Source organism: Macrosteles quadrilineatus, unplaced genomic scaffold, assembly GCF_028750875.1.
Source record: "Macrosteles quadrilineatus isolate MER2022 unplaced genomic scaffold, UCM_ALF_1.0 Scaffold_5__1_contigs__length_97177068, whole genome shotgun sequence".
NCBI lineage: Eukaryota > Metazoa > Arthropoda > Insecta > Hemiptera > Cicadellidae > Macrosteles > Macrosteles quadrilineatus.
In genome coordinates, this window is record NW_026542598.1 from 67,347,084 (window position 1) to 67,370,497 (window position 23,414).

Genomic DNA, 23,414 nt, shown 5'->3' on the forward strand with positions numbered 1-23,414 from the left:
TCCTACAAACAATGTTACCTTACCAGTATCATTAGTATCTTGGTTTATATTATAACATTTTTAACCATTTTCGACCTAAAATGCATGTAACATGATAGCATAAACTTCATCAAAAGCATACATATAGCATCAAGAGTTGTTTTGCGTGCTTAAAGCTATGTCTCAAGTTTGATTTTTAGTTTGGAATCGGGGACCAAAATTTTGTTTTGGGGTTTTTTCTAAACCTAAAGTCAGTCAAAATGAAGATGTAGAAAAGTTATGACTTTTTTATTTCATTAGAATGTATTGCAAATAAAAAACAAGCTTATGTGACTTATTTTAAATGTCAATTTGAAACTAGCAGAAAATTCAATGATTAAATACATGGACAAATAATTATTACTCTATTAACCAACATGTATATTTAATAATTATATTTTACAAAACTAATCCAGTGAAATATTTAAATTTTAAAAGATGACCATATTACAATAAGCATCTAGCACGATTGTAAACTGCTGCAAACTGGTATTAAAATATGGAAAACTGTAATTCCCAAGCTAAGCCTTTTTCAAAATATTTTAGCCAAGTGATAATAATTGACATTGTGTATAGATTTGTGGTTTAATACACAGATGTATCATCTTCAGCAGGCGTGGGTAAGTCAAGCGGGGGACACAGCAGATGGGTAATGTTACGGGGCCCCACCATTCCCTGCTGTTTAGACGCCCAGTATTGCATATACTCCACCACGGCCAGTATCTGGGCCTCCGGTATCACAGGACCGATTCCAGGAACATAATCCCAACTTGATTTATCCTCTTTTTCTTCCTCCTCAGTCTCAATAGACTCATCAGATTCAGTAGCAAGCCGATGCACTGTCGGTGATGCCATTGGACCTTCTCCACTATCTATTTGGTCGATTGATTTGTCTCCAAATCTTCCTCTTCTAATTTCCACCACGGAAAGTCCTACTTGCCGTTTTCCTATGAAATTCGCCATCGTTATGGTCTGGTCGACAGCTATTTCCGAGTCAGTTCTATCTCGTCTAACGGAATCACTGACATCGTTCTCTGATTCTGCAGGTTCAATTATGACATTTTCAAGGCTTTCTTCTTCTTGTGGTTTCGCTTCCTCTGAGACAAGATCCGAGGTTTCTTTTTCAGAGTCAATGTCTGCATTCTGCAATTCATTCTCTTCAGTTTTATCTTCTGATTCTTCAGGATGATCTAAATTCTCAGACAGATTGTCTTGGTTCCCATTATTATCTTCAACATTTTCTTCGGTTTTCGTCTTTAACTTATCTTCGGTTTTCGTCTTTAACTTATCTTCGGTTTTAGAGTCACTTTTAGCTGCAATTTGAAAAAAAAAACACTTTGAATGTAACAATAACATCTATATACTAAATTGCTTTAAAATACATTTTCACATCATCTCTAGGTTTTGTTATTTAAATTAAAATACCATTTAAAATTATTAATGAAGATGTTCACTTTATTAGGACACATTTATGGGTTTCTTCTATTTTGTGTGCAGTTAACTCAAAACATAAAATATAGTCCTACCTGTATTATTTGTTCTATTTGTACTGTAAATACAAGTGGTACTAGTGGCATCTAGGGACATAAATTCCTAAGAAGTTAATTAGTGTTACATTTAAACAAACTAAGAATCAAATTATCTTTCACTCAGAAACTCTGAAAATTGTAAGTTAATCATTTTTAGATCACTTTAGTGAAATCAGAATTTATCTAAATTATTTGTTGATTATCAAACAAACTTCACACAGTAGAATGAAAATGATAACACTTTTGTAATCCCATGTTCAATGTAAACAAAGCTGACGTTTTTGCATCCCAATGCATTTTAAATGGAAGATATTATTCGTTATTTCTCATTTTCTGGTAGATTAGGACACAGTCTGCTATTTTCCCCAACCCTCTGGAACCAAAATTTTAAATTTAAGCCATCTCCCACCATCCTGCGAGCTGTCAAACTCTCATGTAATTTTTATATTTTTAAATCGCTTAGGGCCTACAGAACTAATAATATAGATAGATAAGTTTGATTACACTTCCCGATCTAACTTTTATAAAACTTTCAAAATTCATTGATTAACATGTAAACTACTGTTTAGCGCAAAATATGGTTGTATAAATAAATATAGAATTTGTTGAAAACTACCTTCAATTCTGCAAACTAAATTTAATGACATATCCACTATCCAGTGTGAGGATTATTTTGCTTTAACTTGAGATAAACACCACAATTAAAACAGTTCATACTTATTTAGAGATAATAATCCCACTTGCTAAACCTGTGAAATTTTTAAGTACTTACATAACTGGTACATTCTTTTAGGATTCATTTAAAAAATTTATTAAACTCATTGCACGAATAATTTTAACTAGAAGGCAAGTTGGCCATAAATCCAAGAAAACCCTCTCCTGTCATTATGTGGAAACATAATACCATGCTATCAGTATTAACTAATTATCAGCTTAAAATAAATGTACTGATCAAACAAAAATAAATTTTAAAGTTGAGTTTTTTTAATACAATTTTCTCAGTTATCTCTAATACTTAGCCCTAATTCAATGTTTAAAAAAATAGTTATTGGACGTCAAATCTAGGTCTTCCGGGTGATGGCCACGTCGTTGAAAGAGTGAAACTGGAAGCCGAAGTTTCGGATGCGTAGCAGCTGTTCATCTTTGGGGCAAACTACTGTTCAACTCTTTCAACAATGAGGTCATCATCCGAAGATCTAGATTTGACAATCTTCTGTGACTGGAAGCCTATCATCTAGAGTTATTGATATTTCACATGTATCAATTTAATGAAATCACCTGACATTTCCGTGGTTGTTTCTTCGGCAACAATTTCAGCCAAAACCGCAGGTTGATCTTTTTCTTTTTCATCATCGTCCTGTACAATCCATCAATGAGTTAGAAAATACAGAGATAAAATAAGGTTACTAACCTGTCGTCAATCACTCCTATCTTGATATATAGGATATATAGGACCTATATAGTCTTGATGAATATAGTTTTGGGGTTAAAACCCTATTTTCAAATCTTCAGTTGTCAAATTGTCATACAAAATATCTTCTTGCCGTTGCCAATAATACATCACACATAAACATACACGGAAACATTTAGATTTACAAAAAATTATGTACATCTGTGCGAGGCCGGCCAAAGATACAACCAGACTATTATTGACAGCGGCAAGTACAAAAAGATATTTGTTTGACAGTTTGTCAACTGAAGATTTGAAAATGAGGTTTTAACCCCGAAACTATAGTCATCACGACAATAGGATTGATTGACGACAGGTTAGTAACCTTATTTTATTTCAATTAATCAATTCTGGGGGCAAACTATGTATAGAAAAGGCAGTCAAATAATAAAAAAATTTAATGAAAAAACTGCTTGTATATTGAATAAAATACCAGTTTTGGTTAGTGACAACAAATACCCCCTCTGCAGGAACACCAATATTAAGCAAATTATCGGTTACTTCGTACTTTTTCTAAACAGGTTCATAAGGAAAGGAAGCTTACTCTTAAATGTTTTTTATAAACCAAAAAACTAGATCCAGCTTAAATAACATTGGTTCAATAATTATTTAGGTTCACGGCTATGAAGAACTCCAAATTTTAATATAGTTTTTGTTTGTAAGTTTAATTTTAAACGCAATAGGTATTCGTGCTGAATAGTTCCCATGTCCTGGAGCAGCCCCAATTCGCTCTCCCAGGAAATTTCTAATGTCTGAAACTTCAAGATTATGTTATGTTTATGGATTTTCATTTATTCTCCAAAATATTCCATTCAGAAATCTTGATGGGTTGGCAACCAATGGCCAATGAATATAAATATATTTAATTAATCAACTAGCTTCAATATTTCTTAATCACAGCTTCTACACTAGGTGTCTAGACACTTTCCGTATTCCTATTGAAAATACATACCAAATTCTTGGCATCAATGTTTATCCAATCTGCATTTTCCTTAAGTGATGAATGGCTCAAAACATTTTCTCCCTATAAGTTGAGTAATATATCAAATTGACTGTTTTTTATGGTAAGAGATTGCTTTGCACCTACTGTAGAACTATTTTACTGCAGACATTTGAAGGTAAAATAGGCTGCTCTTAATTAGTTACTACATTTGTAAGACCATAATTTTTTCTGGTAAAAAAGACAAGTTATATTTGAAATTTTAACCATATTTGACATCATTGAAAAATAGGTCTGGCCATAGATCCAGATATTATTTTATTTTACTATAATAAAAATACTTCAATTGAAGTTCACACTTATAATTTAATATTTTCAAAGCCTCTTTTCGGTAATTGTTTCAGTGTCCTTTAAAAATAAAAATTAGCACCTGTCCCAAAGAATAATTTACAAAGAAAATCTGACAATTTCTCTACGTAGTTTAATGTATTTATTGTCTCAGACATTGCAGTGTCTTTTTTTATTCCCCCTGAATTTCCTAAAATACTTAGTGGTTTGAAAATTAAAATGCTTCCTCTTAAAGGCATTTGTTGATCTTTCATTTGAAATTCAAGTTGTTGACAATAGAAAAAAAGGGGTTCCATATTCACTTGGCTTCAAGAATTGAAGTTTTGAAAAAGAATTGCCCAAAAGTTAGAGCTTAAGTGTTGGGTTTATAAAGTTTTTAACAATAGCGGTTGGAATCAGAACCACACTTACCTCAAGGTCGCCTTTGTGTGTTGCTGTGGTGGCTTTCAATGATGATTCAGAATCTTGAGATAGCTCAGACTGAAAACACAAATGTCTGTCAGAAAAGTCATCTATTACTAACAAGTTACTTCACTGTTGCAAAAAGGCTGGTTAACAAATTGTACTCTGACATTAACGTTAAAATTAGTGTAGCATATCACATGTAGAAGACAAAACAACATTTTTTTCAACAGGGATGTCTGGCATTACATTTCTTTTACCCACCTTGTTTTACGAGATAGGATTCAAATAAATCATAGCTGAAACAACCTTACAGTCTATCATTCTGCTTGATTTCTCATGTATGGGTGTTGATATTAGGATGCAGAGAGAAAATAAATGAGAGCTCATCAACAGAATACCAATAATGATGACCCGGTAGGCGAGATGATTTAGCGCACAACTTCAAATCCATATAATTAAATCTAAGGCTTAACTTACGATCCAATTTATAAATAAATTGGATCGTTAGGTAATAAATTGGATCGTTAGGTAAGCCTTAGATTTAATTATGTTCAATAACGATCCAGAGGCTATATCTCCAAATCAAATCCATAGGTTGCCAGTTAAATCTTGAGAAGGACCGATTTGCTTGATTAATGGCAAATTCCAAACACAACATTTCTCACTATTTATTTCAATTTTTAATAATGCTGATTACTGTATTAACTTTATATGTATTGTATGGCTTTCTTTCACTTGATGCCAAAGATGAAGTTGTAAAGTTGTTCTGTAGAATGTGTTTGTGTTTATTAAATAATTTATATTGAAAGTAACACAATACTGTTGGAACCTAAATATCTATCAAGTCCTGAAAAGAGCTGTTTTGATTTGGAGTGACAATTAAGTTGTAGGTTTGGTCAGGCTAAAAGCCGTCACTGATAGTCAAGATGACGTGTTTAAAAACCTTTTGAGAAAATATCTAAGTCAAATGTTTCTAACTAAAAAAATAATGGCATAACGTTAATCTTAGGATTAAAAGGCACTGTATTTTAAAAGCTTGACCTGTTTAGATATTCTGAAATGTCTTAATCCAAAGTAAGTGTCATTGTACCTTAGTAGTAACAGGATATAAAGTGACCAGTTCTGTAACTGCACCCTTGGCATCGTCGAACACTTCCACCCCAATTTCGGAGGACGCTCCCGGCTCGTCCTCTGCTTTGGGTGATCGGATCCGATCGGACTTCTCTTGTGGCTGTACATCCTGCCACACCATCAGCCCAGCAGTTGAATCTTTCTCCTCCACTTCCATTGGTTCTGGGTCTTTTACAAAAGTTCATTGTGAATAGTGAATGATTAGAAATATTCTTGCAAGTGTATGTTTGGTAAGTCTTAAAAACTAAAATTCTTGATAGTGACAAATTCATTTTATTTAGAGGATTCATTCGAATGACAAATTAAGGAATTTGTGAAGTATCAGTAAATGAAAATCACTAAGATACTCAGTCAATATGAATGGTAAACACTCAAATAGTGTACAACTGTTTGGCTATTGTTCACCTGTCTATATCAATAATTAATAATGAATGTAAAATATTGAATCAGGTTAAGAACAGCAACAGAATTTGGTCTAATTTACTATAGTGAAGCGAATGTTGGCTTGGATTTCACAGCAAGTCTAAAGCCTGGATAAATATAATCCGCTGATTAAGTTAATGAAACTAACAACATATTTTTTCTAAAAATTATCATAAATTTGGAAAAGTTATAAAATTTTGTAATTTTTACCTCAAAACCAAAAAGGAATTTAAAGAGCCTCTTCTTTTTAATAATCAACATTTTGATTGGTCTCATGGAATCTAAACACTCTTCATCCGACCACTTTAAATTTTCTAAAACACTAGAGGAAAATGTGCCCTAACCCAAAAAATCAACAATTTTATCTATAGAAACATATTTTCAATACAACTAGCAGCATAACCCAGCGTAAAATACTTTATTTCTAGGAGTGTTTAAGATCAATACATATAAAAAATGGAGTTATGTATCATTGATTGCAGATAAGTCCTCAAATAATTATAATTATTGTTGATTCTTGATGCAGCAGCGTGCTTCAGATACGTCTGATCTTAAAAATCAATAGCTCAAATGGAAGCTGGTATTTCACTAAAGGTTCTTCTTACACCAAAACATATAGGATAATGTAATTATAACTAGTGAAATAAATCTTTAAGTAAAGTATAAATTCAGAAAAAATCTAACTTAATTTATTTTTTTGGTAGAGTGATATATTATATAAATGAATGATGATGCTTGATGGCAAATCTGTGCATGCATACTTTTAATTTAAGACCAAAACTATGAAAATCAGTCCGGTAGAAGAGCCATAACCGACTTGGAAAAGAAAAACCAATATTTTTCAATACTGTGTAGTTAATGCATCACACGTTAATTTGGAAAGAACTCCATTCATTCGAGTAAATAGCCCACTTGAAAGTCACACCTTTCAAAATTCTTTGTACTGTAAAAACTTGTCCACAAATTAGCGTAAATTAGAAAACTGTATCATATTCCACCATTGAATATTCTGGTTCAATTTATCTATGTCCAACATTTTACAGCCCTGTGTCAACTGTATATTTTTTGTTACTTTAACCTCCCTCCATTAGATAAAATTTATTCTTCTATCAAATAAATGAATATAGTCAGTTCATTTACTCTTTAGTCTTTCTTTACTAATGAGTATAGTAGCGGTACCTTTTACTTCAGCGACACTGGTTGACACGTGTGTTGATGTCACTGAGGGTGATTCTAGAAGAAGTTCCACATGTTTTACATTTGGAGGTTGAGGTCCGCAGTTGAGAACTGCCAGGAACTGGTAAAGATCCACAAACTTATCTACGGGGATCCAAGCAGCGCCACCTTCCGGCTGATCGGTCAACACTTCGCAGATAAGGATCATAGTCTTGCTAAGAGACTGCAGAATAGAACTACATTAACAGACTCAACCTTCAAAGTACAAAAGTATAAAGTAATATAGTAAAACATTAATAATATGAATTAAATAAAGGTATTGTGGTATTTCTCTTAGAATTAATAATATTCTAATAAAGTGGTCTCTGCTGGTTTGCTGGTAAGTGTGACTTCTGTCTTGAAAACTCGGAAATTATCAATGGCTTTTTAGGCTGTAACTTAGTGGTCAAGAGCACATGTTAAGCTGTAGGTCCACACATATCAATAAACAGATACTTCTATACGGCAAGGAAAACTTTATTGGGATATCCTCCACCAAACAGCAGGAGGATTATTAAATTCGAGTAGGATGTTGCTAGTAATTATTTAGGTACACTTGCAAATTTCTACTACCTAGCTCTGTCGGATGTTTAATCAAACAGTAAAAAAGAATAATGTAAAAAAATTGGAACCTAAAAATAAATATGTAAACAAACTTGGAACTTTCTACAGTAAGGTAAATCTGTACACTTTGAAAGCTGCTCTCTAATCAAATATGAGGACACACTTGTATTTCTGCCATATGGATATACTTCCTTTATCCAACAAACATCAAGTATGTTTATGTTTATTTGTGTTATACATGAAAACTACTCACATTGCAAAGGTGTCCGGATGCAATAGCAATGAATTTCAGCCAAGGAACTCTATTCTGGATGTTTCCGATTCTCAGCATCGAGTCTAACGCTTCTTTGACAAGACAAACTCCCATCCACTTCTCGTAAAGCACTTCCACTCTCACGTACTCGTGGTTTCCCAACTGAAAAAGATTCAACAGCAAAATACGTTACAGTTACAATAAAGTCCTAGAGTCAGGACCACTAAATGTAGATCAAGTTTTCCAAACAATCAATATTCTAACTAAACTATTCATTTAAAAACTTTTCCTCTAGTTCCAACTTTTAAAGGCACACTTCTCTTCACAAAATGTAATGTATGTTAAATACATTATAAGCACAAAAATGTTAATGACGTTTGCATTTGCCTGATCCTGGTCTTTTCTGTAACATGAAAGCCAAGTACAAATAAATGAGTTCACAAAAAAACTTTAACAAATACAAATTGTACTGGGAGGGAAAAATTGTATTATAAATACGTTCTGTTGCTTGCCTTAAGTATTGTTTTAACCAGAGAGTAACAAGTGGTCAAATCTAGACCTCAATATAAGAGTGATGTATTATTAGTTTGGATCAGAAAGTAGTCTAAGGTAACCAATATAATCCTAAACCTAAACACAAATCAAAACCGGCTCCAGATTATATTAGGATGACAATTCTATTGCAATAATCTAATTCAGTATTAACACTAAGTTAATTTGGCGTATTTGACACAGTTTTATTACTGGTGAATAGATTTTTCTCAAGTGTTCTAACGTTACTAAGTATACTGTATAGGGACTAACAAATTGTTATTACTTCATCAAGCCTACTCATTTACTACATTTTACTCCCAGACTACTTGAGGTTTCCATACATTTTTCAGGGTAGCCCTTAAAGATTTTTTTTCTGCAAGGGAAAGTAATCCTATACCTGTTTGTGAAGAACTCTCAAAAACCCAGGAGACAGTCTAGAAGGAGAATCAAAAGGTGGATACTCAAGACGTTCCTTAACAGGTGGAGGTGAGTTGTTGGCCTTGGCTCTAAAGTACGCAGCCGACCAGAAGAGCAAATCATGAGGCTGTGTTCGTATTGCTGCTTTGGCGTATTGTTTCAAGATATAGGGCAAGTTTGGGGGTATATTAATTTGCTGGGCGCAATACATATGTTCTAGTAGATCAGGCATTTTTCTGTAAACAAAAGCAAAGTTGAGTTGAAGTTAGAATATTTTTGGGGAAAATATTGACCTATGAACACATCAAAACTCGTGAAAGAATTCTCTGAAATGGTTAAATAATGGTGTCAAGTTTCATGATTCTTTTACAAATATTTTTCCACTTAGTACAAATTTAATTGCTCTATTGATACTATAATTAATTGCCAAATATGTTTGAAAATGAAAATAAGTTCAAATTTTTTTTTTCAAAAATCAAAACTATAGTTTGTGGTGTATAAACATAGGTCATCAATCAAAGCCATCATTGTTTTTTTTTTCATTAGGTACTAAATTAGTTTTATGAAGGCATTTAAAAGTATTGAAACTATGAAAATATTTACCGCTGAAATTAGTAGTTGATCCTAAAAAACACAACACAAAGAACTTTATTTATAATTCGGACTATTTAATTTACTTGTATGTCCATTATACTTTCTAATCCAAATCACTAACCTAATGAAAGGCACTTCCAAAACGTAAATACTGTACCTTATTTTCAGCTGCAGTAGTTCCTATTGACCCTTCAGGGAAGGAAAATCTAAGTACTGTATTCAATGTTTTGCTTATGCAATGTGGTAACCATGGCAACAGGTTTGCTGTCAAACACAGCTGATCATTGCTGTAGAGTAGCCAATAAATTACTGTCCACATTCAACCATTCCAGTTTTTACCACCCTTGAATATATAACAGAATAAACAATAGATTGTAGCTATAGTCAAGGAAAATAAATAGTTTACTGGTACCTGTTTTCCTTTTTTATTTATTTTTTTTGTGATCATTAACTATTTATTACTTGTATTTTTATGACTATCGTTATCTCATTACTTTTTAGCAAATTTTCCATTATAGGGAATAAGTTATTACCGTAGGTCTCATGGTAAGACCTGGACCCAGGACCATTTTACTTTTTTGTTTTGATGTCCCCAGAGGCCAAAAACACAATCTGTTGAAAATCTATAGGCCTATATACAGGGTAACTCATCTACCAATATTTTAGGGCATTGTTCCTGAGTAGTAAGAAACATATCTAACATCTAAATATATCCGGAAGTCCTTATAGTTATCCACAAAGCCGCCATTTTGTTTTTTCACATATTAATTTTTTTTCTAAAAAGTAGTTTAAGATACAAAATTGAAACTTTGCACAAACATTTATGACAACTAGCCAGGGCTACAAAAAAATTATGACCATTTTTCAAATTCATTAACAAAATGGCGGCTATTTAAAATTTTGTTGCTTAAATAGCTCAAAAACCGTTGATTTTACAAAGTCTTTTGTTTACTTTTTTTCCTTGTTATTTTGTTCAACCATAAGACCAATGTTAAATTTTTAACTGAGTTGTGTAGCAAAATACAAATTTTCCTGAGGTTAGTGGCTGTTGTCAATCAGGTTTTTAGGCCCATAAGTCCCTAATTCCAAATCAAAATGTAATGAAAATCCTTCCGCTGGATTTTTAGATATATATTACAAACAGACATAGCTCGTTTTAGAGTAAAGGATAAATGAATTTGATTTTCATACTGTACTTGAAAGTAATAAGAAGCCTGTATATAATCATTTTATTTAAATTCATTACTGTTAGACCTATTATAGTTTCCGATATTTTTGAAAACTTAAATTGTTCACCTCACACTGTCATTATTTTTTATTGAGCACCGATTCCGAGCTATGCCACCAAACCAAAACCAACTGTGACAATTATTAATATTTGTAAATAAATAAATTGTGAGTACAAGGTATGAAAACAAAAACAAATCAAATTGTTAGTGACATGTTCCCTATCTTATCACAAATCAGCTGTTGATTGAGGGATGATTAGTGATGGGCGATGGCAGTTGGTGTTTCAATTCTCGTCTTGTGCTTTAGCCTGGTTTGCATGGGTTCGCAAAGATTAGGTAAAACTATGAACACACTAGCTATCGATATAATCAAGAAGTTAATGTACCCAAAGGAAATATACAGTGCCTCAGTGCTAACTGCTCTCAGTGATTACAATAAACATCTGAAATACATAATTGAAGACATCAACAACAACAATGCCACCAACGTTTTATCTTCAGCAAAATATATTTACCGTAAAGGCACGCCACGCTTTGCTAAGATGATGTTTAATCCAAAAATGCTTCAAGATAATTTTCTTTGGTTGGATTCAGAACTGCGACAGTTTTTCGATATGTTAAATGAGGCCAGTGAACAATTTAATAAGTTTATGAGTATATTTCAAATGAAAATTACTAAAAACCGGCCTGACTGGACACCTAAACCAAACTTTTATTCGGGTAAAATTACTACGTACAGGATAAAAAAACACAAAATCAAGGAAATAATTACAGGATGACTATATTTTATGTAGATTAATTGTGATAAAATTTGTGATAGTACTATGAGTGACAATTATTTACTGATTTAACCCTTTTCTGAGTAAGTACTATAGAAAAAATAGAATATTTTGACACATTCTATCCTAATAAAAATGATTTTCTCAAACATTTTACGAGTTGTTGAATACAATAAGGTAAAATTAGTAAAAAAATAGTGAACTGTAGCTATCTAGAGTTAACTTCAAAAACATGTATTTCTGAGCAAAAGAAAACAATATCTTGAATTTATTGTGAAATTAACCACATAGTAGAAATTTGACAGAATAAAGTATAGGTTTAATAGAAATAATTACAGGATGACTATTTTATGTAGATTAATTGTGATAAAATATTGTGATTTTGTGATAATGCTGTGAGTGAGAATTATTTACTGATTTAACCCTTTTCTGAGTAAGTACTGTAGAAAAAATAGAATATTTTGACACATTCTATCCTAATAAAAATGATTTTCTCAAACATTTTACGAGTTGTTGAATACAATAAGGTAAAAATAGTAAAAAAATAGTAATCTGTAGCTACTTAGAGTTAACTTCAAAAACATGTATTTCTGTACAAAAGAAAACAATATCAAGAATTTATTGTGAAATGTACCACAGTAGAAATTTGACAGAAAAAAAGTATAGTGGAGTTAGAATCAAACATCATTTTAACACTTCAACAAATTTGGAATAGGCTACCAGCTTCATCTCTTCTCACTGAATTCACTCGATGACGGCCATTTCTACCTTGAAATTAACCGCACATGTAGTTCCTGATGTTATCCGATTATTGACTAAACAGCATGTTTTGTTTTCATTTTACAGATAACTTTTCAACCATTACCCTTAAAAACATATTAAATTCAAACCCGAAAATTTCATCTACACTTTGTGACAATAAGTAGAGTAAAAGATGCATGTCTTTGTTTATAAATTGTTGTGCATTTTCTTTCTTTTCATCTGGAATTTTTAAATTATTAAACTATTATTACCTTTAGCCCAAAAAAGATAAAATCATTTTACACATAAAATCATCTAATGTATTTTGTTTTGTTTTTGTTTTTATAACTGTTTTATGGGGGATGGAGACATAAGATGGAGCATCAATGTCAACGTCAACATAACATGAACATCAAGCAATGCTTCAATCTGAGTTTTCCATACACTCTGCAAGCTTTGAGTGCAGGTTCATTTATGACTTGTTCTTTCAGCTATTACGGTAAGCTTTTTTAACACAATTTCTCTAAGCTTGGTCCTTCATATTACCTTCTGTGTCTCTTATTAAATTAATTATGTCTTTTTATCACAAGACCTATTTTAATGGGAAGTTAATAGGTAAAGCCCCATAGTGTAAAGCAAGTGCATCCCTAAATTTTTGAGGAAAATGTCCAAATAAGTTTTTTCAGAGGCACATAAGAGCAAACATCCATATTTTGCTTTTTTCTTCTCAATTTTGCATTATAATTTTCTGCCGGCTTTGTTACAGTATTTCCAAATGATGTCTGGATCAATTCTTTTTCTACATACTAGTGGAACCCCGTCGAAATCGACGGTTAATCTTGAGGTTTTATGTAAATTCAGCTAACTGCGATGGATAGAGTGAAGTCATTAGAATCTTAGTTAAATGGAGGGAGGATAAGCAATAATAAGTATGACCATTGTGTTCCCTAAAAAACGTGATTGATGAATTCGTTTAACACAATGGTATGAGTTTGTTTCATACCAAAGCCACTTTCACTATATGGGGGAATGAGTTCATATAATTAGTCTATCATGTTACGGAAAGAGTCAATATTTATTACTAACCACTAATTCCATCTGCTTTAGGAAAATCATTCAGATTGTATCCGGATTTATAAGTTATCATCATCTTTGTCCATAAAAATACAGAACTCTATCAGCATATTAAATCAGTTTTTTTTGTTTGATAAAAATATCTGATTCTCCAGAAAGCAGTAACATTCTTACTTCGATCTCAGCAATTTTAATTCCTTCTCTTGCCACATCGACCCATGTATTTAATCATCCTGTTCTAACTTGATAATTCATTAACTTGTGGGGTAGTTTTGCCTTGGCCATATAGATCACTCAACGCTGTGCATGTATTTCGTGGATTGGAATGAACCATAATTGTAGGAAATTTTATCACAAATCTTGAACATTTGCGGAACCAAATCCATAACCTAGTCCAGCCTTGGTAACAAATTATGCAAATGTGATGAGATGTGATGACACTGTTGTGTTTCCGAATGTTTTGTATGTAGTGAGGTTTAGATGCGTTGTTTGACCTAGCTACATGTGTACATCAAAGTAAAAACTGTGTACACATTTTTTTTTAATACCTGAATTGGCATTAGTCACAGCCACCTCTAATACAAGGCCGCGGCGAGTGAAAAGCGGCAACGTCGCATCGGTGTCTTGGCGTTCGGTCGTTTTACCATTACAGTGAATGGAGGAGTCGCGTACTCTACGTACATAATCGCGTTTCTACTACCTTTAATCATTAGTAATGACATTAAACTTCTTACTACAGCATGCCAGATAGATGTGACGTGCCTGGATGCAAGAATAATTACGATAGCTCAATTAAAAATGAATAATACATACAGTGTTCTAAGATTCTACTTGATCCACCGCGTAAGCAACAATTGCATTCTGCTATTCTTCGATCAAATTTGACATCTTAAAAATATTCTGGTTTTTGTGTGAAGCATTTTTCACGAATATGAGCTTAGATTATATTTGTAAAAAAATGTAAGAATAAGACAATGATTCGTGTAAATATAGACGCGAGAAGCAAGTTTTAGGTAGTAATACCGTACTATTTCCTTATTTATTTGTCTTATTGTATCTTATTGATAAATGCTGTTGTTAAGTGATTAAAATAACTTAAATAAATGCCACTTCAAAGAAATAAGCCGGTGATTCTGTTAGGTAGGCCTACTAGTAAAAATACCCCCGCCGCAGCAAACCTGCCGACTAAGCGAATTTCCATTTGTCTGAATTGATTTTCAGTTAAATATATTTTAATAACATTAGGTTTAACGAGTACCTAGGTTTGCTGCTACAAGGAAACTAATAAAGTGTGTTTTTGAGTAAAATATTGATAGCTTAGTACAAAATAAATAAATTTGCCAAGTTTGATCAAAATATATCCATAAACAAGCAAACTACAACATTTGACTATATTCTCCATAAGAATAACATGGGAATTTTAAATTTACAATTTTTTTAATTTTCTCCGTTACTAATAATCGAACAAAAATACTTTTATATACTAAAAAATTTGTTTTTTTAAGCTCTTTAAAAAGGTCTAAAGAGAAATCGGGAAATTTTGTGTTTTGAGGGTCAAAAGTGAGAAAAACCAATTTTTACCCCATAAAACCCCCCGTAAAGCCCCGTTCCCATGGTCCGATCGTGCTGGTTCGCGAACTCATTCAAGTTTATCCCGCTTTACACCTTTAAACCAAATTTAATCAAAATCGGACAAAAATTACTCAAGTTATCGCGTTCACGGACGTATATATATACATATATATATATACGTATATATATAAACACACTTGAAAATGTCCTTAGAGACGAAACATGTTGTGATTTATTAAATAAAAAAGAATATAAAAAAAGGGTACTCATTATTGTTTTTTACATATTATTTATTAATCTATATATATATATATATATAAGTCTATATATATATACATATATAAAAATTTGAACGAATGGTGTTTTTGGCCTCTGGGGACATCAAAATGAAAAAGTAAATCGGTCCCGGGTCTAGGTCTTACCGTGCCACCTACGGTAATAGCTACTTCCCTATAGGGAAATTCGCTAAAAAAAACTCCCAAAATATCCTCAGGGTTGTGGGCCCTGAGGACCGGCGTAATAGGTCAAAATACATCGCTAGTAAAGCCAATTATACAGTCTTTATAATGTGACAACTATAAGGGTAGATAAAAAATGTGTGTCGGTATTTTAACGGCTTTCAATCAAACTGTGTGTAACTCTACAATCCTTTTAACATTTAGCCTGTCAGTCGCATGGTAATACAAGTGGTGCAGTAACTAGGGTAACTAACTATAAACTCATCATATAAAACCTACCCTATCCTTATCCTATATCCTGTACTATTATCTATCCGATATCTTTACTTATCCTATATACCATATAACTTATAAAACCAACCCATAATCACATTGACATGTTTGAGAAACGTTCCATGCATAGCTTTGCTTATATTTACGTTACAGTAAAACAATGTATGGTTGAAGTATTTACATCTTTTGATTTTACTTCTTTATGAATGACATAGTATTCCTTGACATATTAAAGGCAAAAACTTAGATGGAATCTAACAAATTTGAATTATTTTACCTATGATAAAATTGGAAGAACTGGAGTAGGTAAATGAGACAGGATAAAATCCTCTAAAACCAACGAAATTCGTTTATACGCCAAAATAAAATTCCCCAGTAGCAGCAAACCTGCACACAACTCGAATGATAGCAGCTCTATTGATTTTCATCCAAACACATTCACAATAAAATCCATATATTAATAGGCAAGCATGTTGCCTTAAAACCTTTTTTCTCAGCTCGTGTGCAGGGAAAATCTACGCATTCTGTTAGAAAGATATTTTGCTGTAGATGTGCAGAATCCCTTCATAAATTAAAATAGGCTCAAAAATAAGTACAAAAAATTAATATGAAATTTAAAAAAGTTATCATGGGCCTTATAGGTTGCTATGCTTGTGATGAAATAACAACAAAATATAATACGAAAATCTAAACAAATAGAAGAAATTGCAATCACGGTTTTTATTTACAGCGTGGGGTGAAAATAGAGAATCCTGTAAATTACATATCTTTAGTCGAGTTTTCGACCACCGGACGACCACTAATAATTATAAAAGAGTAAACCCTTCAAATAAATTTAACGAAGGTGGTTCTAAATGGAATTACAAAACCAAACACGTATTTGCGCAACAACATAAAAAAAATAACTAGGCAGAACTAATATACAAGTAAGCATAAAATAACCTATAATGATCACAAACCACTTATGAAAGGCATTTTATATTTTAAAAATTCTCCCTCTCTGTTGTAAAAAGATAAATCTAGGATAAAACGTTAAATTTATGCCAACATTTTTCTAAGTTTTAGCCGAATAGCTATTTATTGCTTTTATACGCATGAATTAATATAACAAATATTAACCATAATAACACAATATGATGGCAAAACCACAAATTGTGATGGTACAATAATCACACACTGATGATGGCATAATCACACACCATGATGGCAAAACCGCACACTAGGATGGTATAATCACACACCATGATGGCATAATCACACACTGATGATGGCATAATCGCACACTGATGATGGCATAATCACACACTAGCTCCAGTGATAAGATTGAAGGAAACATCTTGGAGCCAACAGGAATGGTGCGTAAAGGAACTGAGTAAACATTTGTACTAGTAGACATTTGTCAAGAAGAATACGCAATTCCAAAAAATAGTTCATAAAGTCAATATGTCAAATTAATAAACTTGTAAATATGCCAATTCTGTAAAAATAAATGATCAAAACTCAGATAAAATTAAACTGAATGTTTATTCGTCCTACTGCAGTGAAAAGGAACTGTGTCAAGTGAACAGGCATTGCAATACTTCAACCAACAATAAAATAGTTATTGTTATTTTATGAAGAAAAAGAGAATCAGTTGGAGTCAATAGATTTTTCTCACCTACAAGTGTACCTGAATACCTAGGTAACAGATATTTGTTTGTGATCGAAAATACGGATACCCCTTAGGAAGTGGCTTAAAAGTTAAACATTGTACAGACAATTTGTGTGTATTCTTGTGTTATTTAATATGTAATTTAATCAATGTCACTTAATATCAAAAGAATAGCAGAAAAAAAAGTGCTATTTACTGGAGTGGAGTATATTTGAAGTTTTAGTCAGAATACTTTTGGTGAGGAGAGCTCATAGTAAATGTAGTTTTGTAATTTGAATAGTTCATTTTTTTAAATTGTATAATGATATTTAATTATAATTTTTGCTAAGTGCTTTTAAAGACTTAAGCCTTGGAATTAAAACTAATTCCAATTATAATCCTCTTAAGAGTGCGCTAGATACCACTGTTTTCCGTTGAAATGCAAGGATTTGTGGGGAGTGGTTTTAAATAACATTCGACGCTATCCAAAATTATAGTGACAAATAAGAAGTATATCTTCACTTTTAGTTTCATCTTTTTTAAATTACTTTAAATAAATGGCTTTAAAACTGCATTTAAAACCTTAAAATTGGTAGTTCCAGCAGCAATAACGCAATAACACCTGTATCTGTACTATGTATGGCACAAAATTTATGGAATATCTCTTAAGTTTCCAAAAATTGGAAAACTAATTAAATCCTCAAACCCCCTAATTCGACGATTGTGACGTATATTCGCCGATTTCTTCTTGTTTTGTTATCCAAGAAACATTTATATCCAGGAATAACCTAAATAAATGTTCATTATCAGTAAACTGCTTATGAAAAGTCTATGGATGTATGTGAACTGTATAACAAAATAAATGAAGCAAAAGTAGAATATCACCAACATATTTTTGAAGAAAAATGAACTATATTGTGCAAGTGCATTTTCCTCCTTGGTTCCAAGAAACATTCATTGCTATTTTTGCCCGAAGCAGTCTGTTATTGTTCTCTGGAATCAGCATTCGGTCGTTTTATTTATTTACAGAGCCAGAGGTACCGATGATCTATATAGCTAGGTAAGGAGATGGACTAGAATACTGTAGTTAAAGATCGGCGAGGATTTACCCCTTTGAATGCAAAACAGCCTCAAACATACCTCAAAAGGATGAAATGTATTTTTTACTTGTGTCATATAAAAAAGGTTTCTCTAGGTTTTGGGAAAACTAGAATATTTACAAAAGCAAACGAAAAATACTTCGTAACGACTTATAAGTTGGTGAATCAAATTGGGGTTCATAAAGCGAGGGTTTCTTGAGTTCTTTTAATTATTTTACAGTGCGGTTTATGTACGTTTAATCTCAAACCAGCCAATAAATTGACATACAACACCATCGTTTAAACAATCAACATAGAAATTGAAAATTCAATACTGTAGTTGAGGAAAATATTACATTGAACATGTTGGCACCTATTGAACAACCTTGTCAACAACCATATCTGTGTTAACAGCTGATCAAAAAGGAGATTATTGGATTTATTAAGATTTTCCTTGAATACATCCTCGTATCTTCCTGTCGTTGTATGACAGACTACTTAACATCTATTAACAATCTCCCAATCCTAGTCGCATTATTGATATGGTATGTGTTCCGTCCACATTTAACTGTCATTAATTGCATCTACCAAATAGGCAAAAATCGGGTTTCATAGTGTCTACTCCACGGGAGACCTGGATGTCATGCATGTTAGATCGAAAATTTCGGATTTTTGACCAAAAACTCTCAAAGACGTTGCCCAGTTTAATTAAGGCATTTAATTTGTTCCCTATTTTGGTGAGAAGTCACCTAAAGTACAAGACTTATCACTTTTTTCGGAAAACAAAATGGGTAAATTTGTGTAGGCGGAACGGTTTCTATATTCCCTTCATAAGGCCTTTTCAGGACGAATCTGATGAAGAGACTTATGACTCAACAATGGGAGCATGGGGGAGATGGGGACATTAGGACATCACTTGCTGTTCCGATACCCTGTTAAGCTGTAGATAGATCCACACTGTTATACTGTAGCACAAAGAAGTACGGACAGAGGATACTTCCTTGGGACGACCGTAATTTTCAGCTGTAGTATGCTGTGCGTGCGCGTATGTAGTCGCTGTGGCAAATGTTCTTTATTAATTTAAAATATTGTTCTAAATAAAATCAATTTGTTTGTTGATACTATTCCAAAACAATGGCAAGGTAGGTATTTATCATTCATGGATGATAACGAATAAATAACAATAACGTATCATAACAAAATGAAATTATGTACGGAGCAGAAAGTATTGCGAATTCTAAATACTTCAAAATACTAAGAGTCTATGAGTTAAAACCCTCATTTACGAATATTCAAGTAAATTGGGAAATTATTTCGAAAACGTAGCTGAAGAATATACCTTTCTGTATTGACTATGATAATTTGGATTTTGTAAATCCCAGTAGTATTTAAATATAATGTTATCATTTGCTATGCTATACAAATATTTCAACGCGTAATTATTGTAAAAATAAATTAAAATTACAAAAAAAAACATAATAGTTTGATCTTTGATGTTGCATTATCACGGATCTACATAAATGGACAAATAAAAACTATTTAACATTTATTAGTGATCAGTATAAGGTTATTTTATTCACGACACATTATATAGTATTTTAGAAATACACTGATATTCTCATACACTGAAATAATCATAAATTTTTCTAAGATTGCCGAAATTATCCAGTTCTTTGCTGCCAACGTTTAATATTTGGAAACTGAAAGCAACATAAGTTACATAAGTTTTAGTTCAAAGCAGCAGGTAACTGGAATAAAATATCTTTTATAGCAATTTTAATTCATACCATTTTAATTTGATTAGATTTCAATGATTTGTATAAACAACCAAGATGAGTTAGAAACACATTAAATGTTTCAATTCAATATATAAATGTTCTAAATATATAACAGTTGTATTGTACACTGTCAAATACTTGATGTCGCCATCTGAACGTGGAATATCCAGTAGTAAACGTCAGAGTCGGAGCGCATGACTCGATGGTGTTAATGAATTCATTCAGATTTTTGCACCACTTTCATTTGACGGCCACCACTCCACACTCGTTTGCTCACGACCTTTTCAAACTTCCACCAACTTTTCTGAATACGAATCACGATGGGGAAATTCCAACGGAAAGTTAATTTGTTTTTTTTCATGTGTTGGCTCTTGATTTTATTATGTATTTATAGATTTAATAATAAATTATCCACGATTGTAAAAACTAAGTGTGATTTCAGTAGTGCAATTATAGACGATTGATACAATATAATTGGGCTTTATACGTCCTCCAATAGTCACAAATTAAATATTTTTTACGGTTTATTATTTTTAATGTGTTATAGGCCTATTGGAATGTAAACCTAGTAAATCTTAAACAATCAGGATGCATATATTGATTATTGTTATGTAGTGATTGCAATATTCGTAGAATAATTTCGGAATTTTCAAATAAAAATAATATTAATTTGTCAATATCAGGCATACGAAAATAACGAAAATATATGAACAAGGAATTAACATGGTTGGATAAATATTTGTAAATAACAGTAATATTCGTGTTAAAATTATAAATTAAATACCTCATACATGTACATAGCATTTCTATTACAATCACTACGGTAAAACTTACTCAGTGAAAGAAGAATAAAAGTTATCAGCACACTACACCTCCACGTTGTTTTTATAACCTCACTACGATCTTGTGGGATGAAAAACCCCCAAAATAATCCATCGAAGCCGGAACTTGTGCTGCGAGTATATACGTAATAATCAGAAATGGAAGGGCCTATCGTTCCAGATGGGAGGATCAATAGAGATGTTATATTGTTAGTGTCGTCGGTGGGGAGCGGGGGGGCGGGCGCGCCATATCTGATATCATATACTGTACCGCGCACTAACCACTAAGTTACAGTGTAGACATACCATAGATGCATACTAGATAACTTACCGTGTTGTGGTGGAGAATAAGGTTATGTCCCGGTCACTATCACACACACACCCGTGGTCGTGTCGTGTGCCGTGTCGGTTGTCACCGTGTCCGTGTCGTAGTCGTGCTCGTACCGTCGCACGCGTCCGCGTCCCCGTCTCCACTGTGCTTCTGCTAGCGTCGACCGTCGACACCGCGCTCTCACCCCCTCTGCCCCCACCCTCTGATATCGATCCCTGACGTCACTGCGAGGGTGAGGGGGGTGGGGAATAGAGAAGTGCAAACACGATATGAAATTCAATTTTATTGCTTTTTTGTAGTTTCTCCCCCAAGCTGCGCGCGGGCGCCCCTCTCCCACCCCTGATATCTAAACATCCCCACCTCCATCCCCGCCACAGCTTTTCCAATTTATTGCGTTTCGCGGATCTATGCGCGCACCATCTTACACAGTAATAATTACGAGTTATTTTTCTCGTTTTCCTCTCTCTAATTATGATTTGCCTCTTTCGGATGAAAATATTCTCGATGTTATTCCTCTGGCTTTATAGTTCGTCGACCATTTATTACAAACACCGATATTACCAATAGTGACTTTGATGGGTTATAAGAATTTGTAGAAGGCAACACGTTTTACCGGTATAAACTGTATGTGAACAATTCACTTATTATAATTTCTTTACGTCTTCTCTTTCCCTTCAACCACAATTACTTTTTTATGTGTGAATAAAGTTAATCTAAATATGCTCAACTTCATATGGGAACGTTACCAAACTCATATTTCTAAAACCTAAGTAAAATATTTAGTTACATACTATATTCACAAACCAATGATTTGTTTTTCAAAATTATAAAATTTGATGTATTTCAGTTGCACAGTACAGTATTAAGTTATACGACTGAGAATCTAAACTTATTTAATACGCAAGCAGGTTTTTTTGACAATTACTCCTCCGAAACCACTGAACCGATTGACATGTTTTTGGTGTCATTGGAAAGAGCGTAATGTGAAGTCGTGCAGGAAACTTTTTTTAAGGGAAATAGAGAGTGAGGCCCTGGGGCACTTTAAAGTTTCGTGTTTCTCCATAAGATAAACATGGGAAACAAGCATTGTAATAAAACCCCAGCTGTTGTCAGAAATTAAAAGTGAGAAGAAGAACATATGTTAATTGTAAACAGTCAATCATTTTGCTAATTTAATAGTTTGCTACACACATTTACTGACTCGGTTGGAATGAAATATTTACTATTATTTGAATTTGGGTTGGCGTAACTATTACAATGGATAAAAGTGAGAGAGCCTGGATAATTTGATATAATAAAAAAAGACAACTGAATTAACACTGTGCTACATTTCTTAGTAATCATTGAAAGAGCCGATTTGCAAACTATGGAAACATAGAAAAGTCATAGACCACCAAGGAGAAGAAATAGAGATAATGGTTTTTTTTTATTTATTGTGAAATCTACTAAAAACTACTAAGGAAATATGGCGACATCTAGATACACACCTTGCTAGACTAGTGAAGATCATCTTAACGGAAAACTCGTTGACCAATCGGCAGCCAATCATAGAGCTCCACGCCGATGTAGACAGTGCAGCCACCCAGTAACTTAATACGCTTCCGGTTACTAACAATCTAATATTGCACTATTGCACTATATTACACTCGCCACCATTTGGATTAGGCCCACACTACTGCTGTAAGACCACAAATAACAAACTCTTCAAAACATAAAACTTTCTCTTCATAATTTTTTTCTTCATTTTTATTTATTTAACCCTGATTTCAACTTAAAAATTCTTCTCATAAAAACTAAAATAAACTCTTCTTACTTCTACCTGAATAGC

The 23,414-nt window shown here is 32.8% G+C and overlaps 1 protein-coding gene across 5 annotated transcripts; it reads right to left on the bottom strand.

Moving 5' to 3' along the window:
• Positions 1–33: 33 nt before the first annotated feature.
• LOC128995925 (uncharacterized) lies at positions 34–21,744 on the bottom strand. Of its 5 annotated transcripts, none has more exons than XM_054420978.1 (9): positions 21,587–21,744; positions 9,208–9,463; positions 8,277–8,438; positions 7,424–7,643; positions 5,781–5,989; positions 4,697–4,765; positions 3,950–4,021; positions 2,826–2,904; positions 34–1,331 (listed from the first exon to the last, which is right to left on the bottom strand). In XM_054420978.1, exons 2-9 carry the CDS (start codon positions 9,457–9,459, stop codon positions 604–606), a joined length of 1,791 nt encoding a protein of 596 aa, XP_054276953.1. In that variant the 5' UTR covers positions 9,460–9,463; positions 21,587–21,744; the 3' UTR covers positions 34–603. The 5 variants fall into 5 exon arrangements, with proteins under 5 accessions (XP_054276953.1, XP_054276956.1, XP_054276954.1 ...); XM_054420981.1 differs by lacking the exon at positions 21,587–21,744 and adding an exon at positions 21,269–21,287; XM_054420979.1 differs by lacking the exon at positions 21,587–21,744 and adding an exon at positions 9,979–10,056.
• Between the last annotated feature and the right edge of the window lie 1,670 nt (positions 21,745–23,414).